The following is an 8,493-nucleotide window of genomic DNA, read 5'->3' on the forward strand; positions in this document are numbered from 1 at the left end:
CGAGGATGACATGTTACCTGATGGAATGGTGGTGAAAATGACTTCTCACGAAATAGGGTTGGAAGGTATTGTTGTAGGAGGAAGAAAGGGGGAGGAGAGATAGGGAAAGGAGGGGTTTTTTCACAGACCCCATAGTATAGGGTTTTTTTTGTAATTTACCCAAATATTATTTATCAAAAAACAATGATGGGTAGGTGAAGTTTCTCCAAAATAAAATAAAATAAATAAAGGTTCTTTACCCACTTTCCACTTCCACCATTGCACAGAATCCCAAGTCCCAACCATCTAAAAAAAGCAGTAAGCGTGTTACAACGCCGACAGTCGTATCTCGTATGTACCTCATTCAGACCCATCGAAAAAGCGCTTGAATTGGAGATGACGATTTTGTGCTTCATCCCTTAACTCTGTTCTAGTCTTGTGCTTCTCACTAGGCTTTTCGTTTTTGCAAATGACTTGAAAATGATGATTTTGGAAGCGTCAACGACTACCAAAATTAAGAATTCTGAAGTGAATTAGGGAGATCTCCAATCCATCGTTCTGTGGGTCTTGAAACAGAGCCATTACAAAGCCTAAGTTTATGTTCTCTATGAAAACCGAGATCACATCTGTTGCGACCACGGTTTCTCATTAGCTGCAAAGAACAATGGAGGATCCAGTTTGAATGGGTTAGAGTCAGATATTAGCTAGATCGAGTACCCGCTCTTGTAGAAAAAATGGCTTTTCACACTTGTAAATAGCACTTGCAGACAAGCCAAACCAAGTTTCAGCCTATTGAGTTTTGTTTTCCAACGATCACGATATCATGGGTTTGGCAGATGCAGTGCTATCAGCATTCTTCCAAGTGGTTTTTCAATACTTAGCTTCCCCAATCTTGGAAGAGATCGGATTACAATGGGGCGTCACCAAAGAGATGAAGAAGCTATCAAGAAAATTGTTGAGAATACGAGAAGTGCTCAATGATGCAGAACATAGGCAAATAAGTGAGGAATCTGTGAGGATTTGGATGAGAGATCTTAGAGACGTTGTTTATGATACAGAGGACATACTGGATCAATTTACAACAGGAATCCTACAGGTCAAGTTTGAAAAGGGAAATCAAACTAACCAGGTATGCAACTTCTTGACTTCTTATTCGTCAAATCCAGCTTTCTTCCGTTCTGATATGGCACATAAGATAAACGAGATAATGATTAGATTAGATGAACTAGTAAAAGAGACGGTTGACCTCCGTTTGAGAGAAGTTGTTGGTGGGACATATTTTCATGTTAGGGAGAGGCCACAGACTAGTTCCTTGATGAATGATTCTGATATATTTGGTAGGGAGACTGATAAAAATCAGGTCATAGATTTATTGCTGTCCGACCAACAAAATAAGAAGCATATTCCTGTTATTTCCATCGTTGGGATGGGTGGCCTTGGAAAGACAACCTTGGTTAAGCTTGTTTACAATGAAAAGAGGGTGAAGAAGCATTTCGATTTAAGAATGTGGGTCTGTGTATCTGAGGATTTTGATGTCAAGAAACTTACAAAGGCAATCATCTCTTCTGTCACCGGAAAAACTTCTGATCTCATCGACTTGGATCCACTTCAAGTTGAACTTCAGAAGTTATTGAAAGGAAAAAGGTTCTTGCTCGTTCTGGATGATCTTTGGAATGAAAACCCCAACCACTGGAGTGACCTCAAGACCCCCTTTAGAGTTGGAAGACAAGGAAGTAGAATCATAGTAACCACAAGAAGTGAAATTGTTTCAGAGTCTATGGGATCCACAGTTTATCCTCTAGGGAGCTTACCAATAGATGATTGCTGGTCTCTGTTCAGACATCAAGCATTTGAAGATGGGAGTTCAGATGCTCATCCCAATTTGGTCAGAATCGGTAAAGAAATTGTAAAGAAGTGCCAAGGATTGCCAATGGCAGTAAAGGCACTTGGAGGTCTATTGTACTCAAAGATAGATGAAGAAGAATGGAACAATGTCTTGGCAAGTGAAACGTGGGAATTGCCTCAAAACCAAATTGAAATTTTGCCAGCTCTAAGATTGAGCTACCAGCATTTACCAGCAAGGCTAAAGCAGTGCTTCCTGTATTGCTCTATATTCCCCAAAGGCTATGCATTCGACAAGGAAAAGCTAGTTCACTTGTGGATGGCCCAAGGATTCATTCATCCCGAGGGAAGGAAATCTATGGAATATGTTGGGAATGGTTACTTCAATGATCTGTTGCGCAGATCATTTTTCCAGTGTTCATGTAATTATGAGGGGCAAGAATCAATGCATACAATGCACGATCTGATCCATGAACTTGCCCAATCTGTTTCGGGTGATGAATGTTTTAGAATTGAAGATGACAAAACATCCATCATTTCTGTAAATGCTCGCCATTCATCATTTTTATGTAAGGAAATAGAGCCAAAAATGCTTGAGGCCTTGTATAAATGTACTGGGTTGCGCACATTTCTTTTGCTGAGAAAATTTCCTCATTGCACTGAGAAAATTCCTTTTGATCCTTTCCTACAACTGAAATGCTTACGTGTGTTGGACCTAAGTTATACTGATATCACTGATTTATCAGATTCAATTGGAAATCTAAGGCTTCTACGTTACCTTGATCTGTCAAAAACACTACTCAAGAGCTTGCCCAAGTCAATAGCTGGCCTTTATAATTTGCAAACATTGAAGCTCAGAGATTGCTCTAACCTTACTGTGCTGCCAAAAGACATTAAGAAGTTGATTAATCTTCGACATCTGGATTTGGAATCATGTTCTAATTTGGTGTGCACTCCACCTGGACTAGGAGGATTAACTTGTCTTCAGACATTGACAATTTTTATCGTGGGAAAGGAGAGTGATTGTGGAATAGAAGAACTGAGAAACATGATAAGCCTAAGAGGATCGATTTGCATTTCAAAGCTTGAGAATGTGGACAGTAAGGTGGATGTCAACAATGGTTATTTGAAGACAAAAAATAATCTACACAAGTTGAAGTTGCAGTGGAGTGATGGCAATGTTAGTGTAGAACCTGAAGCTGAAGAAGAGGTACTTGAAAGTCTACAACCCAACATGAATCTGAAAGAGCTGAGAATAGAAAACTATGGTGGAACTAAGTTCCCAAGTTGGATGAGGTATCCAATGGTCTCTAACCTAGTACATATTTCATTATACAACTGTACAAACTGTAGAGACTTACCTCCTATTGGGAAGCTCCCTTTTCTCAAGAGCCTCAAAATCGATGGAATGCTTGAAATTAGACGCATCAGCCCTGAGTCTTATGGAAATTGTGAGGTCACAACTTTTCCCTCATTGGAGGTGCTAAAACTCAGGAATATGCCTAATTTGGAGGTCTGGTCTGGAGTTGATGAAGGAGAATTTGATCGCCTTTGTGATCTTAGCATCTCATGTTGCCCAATGCTAAGTGTGTTACCGAATCTTCCTCCTAGCCTCACCAAGTTGGAGATAAGCAATTGTGAGAAATTGACAAGTCTTCCTATTGTTCCATCTCTTCAAAATCTGGTAATAGACGAATGTGATCAGAAGATATTGAGCTCATTGTCTAAATTCCCATTACTTTCCTCATTGGCCGTTTCTCGACTTCGAAAGCTCAAAACCCTACTTAAAGTGCCATTGAGATCACTGAAGGCACTAAAAGAACTGGACATCGAGGACTGCGATGAACTTGTTTCTCTAGCAACTAAGGAAGGATTGCAAAGCCTTCTCTCCCTTGAATACTTGGTGATATGGCAGTGCCCCCAACTAGAAACCTTGCCAGACGGTTTTCCTACATCTCTTCTATATTTGTGGATTAGAGATTGTTTTAATCTGAAGTCCATCCCAGGGGGGCTGCAAAGTTTAACTGCTATGAAAGGTCTGGTGGTTAACAACTGTCAACAATTGAGATCCTTTCCAGAAAAAGGGCTTCCAAAATCACTTAATTTTCTGAGCATCATCTCATGTTCTAATCTCACATCTCTGCCTGAGAAATTGCTTTGCGACCTCACTTTCCTTAAAGAGTTGGAAGTATTGAACTGTCCACAACTTATATCCCTTCCAAAAGGATTGCATGGACTCATTTCTCTCCAACTATTGGATATTAGCAATTGTCCAAGAATTGAGTCCTTCCCTGATCCAAGGCTTCCAGAAACACTTAAATATTTGAATGTTGATAATTGTCCATTGTTGAAGGAGAGATGCCAGAAGGAAACTGGGGCAGAATGGTATAAGATAGAGCATGTTCCGAAGATAAAAATTGATGGAAGATGGATTGCTCCAGCATGAAAATAGTACTCAGAAATGCAGATTTCATCTGGAGCACTGCAGGATTGTGCATCCAAGTGGACCCTATGCCGAGAACATCACTAAAATTTAGTTTGAGTCGAAGAGAAAGCATTCTATAGTTCTAATAGAACTAGCTACTCTGGCTATGCGGGACATTGCCTATCGCTAAAGTTTACTTATGAATGTCACTCTGCTTATCTTGAGTACTCTGGAGTGGATTGCCGTGCAAATAATAGGTGGTGCTTCATCACTTGTAACTACGTTCTCCCTCGTTAGGCTTACATACTTGCTACTCGCTTCTTTCCAGGGAGTTGTTGATGGAAGAACACTTCATTGTTACCTTCTAGCAACTTAATGTGTGATGTTGTATGTAAAATAAGATTTGGATCTTTATCCAATTGTCCCATCTAGACAAGCACAAGAATAATTAATATTGATTCATTTTGTAGTTAGCATGCAAGGGAAGTGTGATACATTTGTGTTTCTCCCCAGGTAAGGTCTTTTTTTTTTTTTTTTCTCAAAGAATATTATGTATTTGGTTTACCTGAACTTATTCCCCAAAACAAACTGTGAAAGAAAAGGGTACCTCCCAATCGGACTCATTGTACTCATGGTTGTTGTTTGGATCACATTAAACTCTTTATTTCTTGCATTATCATAGTTTCACAACCAAGGTCTTGGAACTTCACCAGAAATTCAACAAAACAAATAATCCTGGCTTACTTTACATGGACAGACATATAGGAATCAGAAACTAATGCATTTGTGGAGTTTGATTTAGTAGGATGAGAAAATGTGGATTTGTGGATATGCATATTGAAATGTATATATTACTAAAATAATGTTTTTGAATTTATCTACGAAAAAGGAGTGTGAAATGTTGTCTCCGTTGCCAATGGCTCTATTTGTTTGCAGTTAAAATATGATTCTCCATTTGTTTGTGATTATGACTTGCACTCCTATATGATGCAACATACCCTGAGCTTTTTAATTGGACTTAAGCATATCTTGTGGCCATTAGATGTAACAGAATCAACTGAAATACTCTTTTTAGCCTTCATTGTTCTTCAAATTTCAATCAAAGCGATTTGCAATGAACAACCCAAAAAAGGCTTTACAAGCAAGATTCTTGGCTAGCTTGGCTTGAAATGCTTAGTTCAAATTGGGCAAACTGGTATCCGTAAGTGGCAACTTACCTCCTTGACCATGATGACTTTGTTAGAGTTTTCCCCTAACCGCTCGTCAAAATCTCATGTCACATTCTGCATTAAACATTCAATAGCAGCAACAATAGTCCAACTTCCTAAAACTGTCTCAGTCTAATGTTGATTGTTGCTTCAATGTAGGAGAGCTTGGGCCATTTAGTTTGTATTTCTTCCATTCATTGCATAGGCATTTTTGATGCAATAAATTGCTCTCCCTTATCTTATCCTTTTTTTTTTTTTTTAATGCGGCATAAAAAGAGAAAGTAAAAACTTAAATGGTAAAAGACTTGAACCTTAATCCTCCCCTAATTTGGGTAACATAAGTGGACAAAAACATCTCATCCATCAACTCTCCATCCATATTTGTTAGCATGTGAATTTAAGTTTTTTGAAAATCTCAATTTTGCTCTTAATATCTCTTTCATGAGATGGATAAAAAGACTTTTACATCTTTCATTGTTCTTCATATTTTCTAAGAGAATAGATTGTCTCTCCCTCTTTCTCTTTGACACAATAAAGCTGATTTAAGGAGCCATTAAGGTTTCTCAGTTCTTACTTTATCTATTATTTACAGTTGAAATCTCTGTTTCTATGTAATTTTTCATTTATTTATTGATCTGAATGAATTGAATCAATCCCTCTGCCTTGGTCTGGACAGGGCACTCATTAATCGCATGAACTCCTTTGAAATGGGAACCCGAGCAAACCCAAAAAGCCAGAACCACACCATGTTTACCTCTAGCTCACTCCTTTTAATGGACAACCTTAGCCATCCTCAGAGGCTCATAGATTAGATTGTGAGCTCTCTTTCATATTTGGTTTCACTTGGGGTAGAGTTTCAACCTGTCTTCCACCGAGGCACCGAATATAGAAAAACCTAATATGGAATTTGTCATGGTTTGCCAGGAGGGCTTAAAAAGAATCTCTCTCTCCCTTTCTTATCTTGATCTTCCCCCTTTTTTCTCCCCTACTCCCCTCTGTTTTTGCAACAAAACCAAGTTAAGAGGAATTGCTACAATACCAAAAATAAAAAAAGAGAAAAAATCTATGGAGAATTGCAGTTCCAAGATGCATATGGAATTGCAAATGTAACTGTGACTGTAATTCTAAGATAAGAATGAACGTGCTACTATAAATCCAAAAGATGACCGGAGTTAATCATAAGATTAGTATTTGTTTTCATAGAGAAGAAAATACACTTGTATGATGTTACTAGATCTTTGTCGACAACAAGTGGATGCAGTGGTGATGTATATGGTAATTAAGGCTATCAACTGGTTGTATTTGGGCGGGGAGTAGCTAGAATCGGAGCCGATTGGTTCTTGGAACAATCAGGTCTGACCCGACAGACCCAATTATAATATATATATATATATATATATATATATATATATATATATATATATATATATATATATATATATATATATATTGTGTGTTTAATATATACTAAATATAATAATATATATCGGGTTGGGTCAGAATCGGTTCGGGACTAAGTGGAACCGGTTCCAAATTTCTTACTTATTTCTTGCTAGACTATTACCTAATTGCGCCATGTTGAACAAAAAATTTCACACTCAACCATCTTTTTAATGCCATTTTTTTTTTTACAATTATTGTTCTAAAATGCAAAATCTCTAACTCGATGAGCATAACTTATAAGAAATGGAAAGAACATAGAGAAAGGGAGGGAGATCGGAGGTTTCTTCTTATAACTCTCAGCAGTTTTTTGCATATGGCTCTCTGAAAGATTCTTGTTCTATAATTTGGGTTGCTGGGTTACCTATAATTTACATTTTTAAATATTTGACTCCATTGGATATTCTGTTAAGGGATTATTGTGGAATTTGGGTCTTTAAGAAATTTATACACCCATCTTAACTATTGATAGGGCATGGAAGGGCAAAATAAAATTTTAAAATTTTAAAGGGATAACATGATGGCATATATAAAGGGTTCATAACATTTCTACCAACTAAGGTATGTTTAAGTCCATTTTAAAACTTCAAGTATATTTAAGTTAATTGTTAAAAACTCAGGGTATATGTAAGTCTTTTACCCTATATAAAATAACGACTATTTTTATCTCTGTGTCTACCTTTTCCTAAAAAAATGTAACCTTCCTCTTGCCTCTACTCTTGTATGCATTTACTCTAGTGCAAATATTTCACACTACAATCAAATTATGCCCAAGAAGTAACATTTAATAAAATTGATCTATCTCCTAACTGTATAGTTATCCTAGCCCATTTAGGACAACCAAGATTTCAGCCTTCATGGACTCTGCTACTCCTATGGGGCCACTGAAAGCCCAAAGTAAGCTACCCTTCCTTTGGATTAGAATTTCTATTAATTTTTGTTTTCCTGACAAAATATTTATTTTTTGAAAATAAACAAAAGAGATATTATGTAAAACTCACCACAACTTGTTCGCATTTCTCTTGAAGTCACTGTGACTTTTCAAAACGTTTAGAGAGACCCATTGCAATGAGTATTTATTGTTCAAAACTCACCTTTCATCAGGTTGCCTTAAATAATTTATATGACCAAATTACCCCTAATGTTTCCACGTTTTATTTCAATGTATGTTGTTGGAGATGTGACATTTTCATGGTCGTTATGTTCTTGAGGAGTTTGGCTTCGGTTAGGCCAAGCCCATGCTCACACCATTCCAACATCCTCTTGTAACGATGCACGGGGAATATCTACCCATGAAATAAAGCACATAAGTAGGGAGATATTCCCAATGCAAGGCTGTAAATATTGCTCGAATGGACTTTGCCCTGACTGAAGTCAAACTCCAGGAAGTTTCTTTCCATCCACTTCTTCGGCGATTTCAAGAAGTGCACATCGGATTGTTTTCCATATACTTCATATGTAAAGTTAAGAAGGTAGGAGAACTAAAAACCAACCTCTGGAGCAATGGAATGGTAATTGTCTGTTTCATACTTTGTTACTTTTCTAGTATTTTGGCAAGCTGTTACATTTCTCCGTGTCGTGAGGGCAAGCATTCCCTTA

General features: G+C 37.5%; 1 protein-coding gene across 1 annotated transcript; it reads left to right on the forward strand.

Annotated features, from left to right (window-relative positions):
- The first annotated feature begins 325 nt into the window (after window positions 1-325).
- Window positions 326-4,896, forward strand: LOC148852207 (putative disease resistance protein RGA3). The gene has a single exon (XM_088943234.1). The coding sequence runs from the start codon at window positions 803-805 to the stop codon at window positions 4,265-4,267; it is 3,465 nt and encodes a 1,154-aa protein (XP_088799360.1). The 5' UTR covers window positions 326-802; the 3' UTR covers window positions 4,268-4,896.
- Window positions 4,897-8,493: the final 3,597 nt, after the last annotated feature.

The sequence above is a fragment of the Nelumbo lutea genome, chromosome 5 (assembly GCF_056320005.1).
Source record: "Nelumbo lutea isolate HS-2025 chromosome 5, American lotus-T2T, whole genome shotgun sequence".
NCBI classification, from domain to species: Eukaryota; Viridiplantae; Streptophyta; class Magnoliopsida; order Proteales; family Nelumbonaceae; genus Nelumbo; species Nelumbo lutea.

Coding starts and splice junctions, on each gene's coding strand:
- LOC148852207 (XM_088943234.1), top strand. CDS start 803: ATGGGTTTGGCAGATGCAGTGCTATCAGCATTCTTCCAAGTGGTTTTT.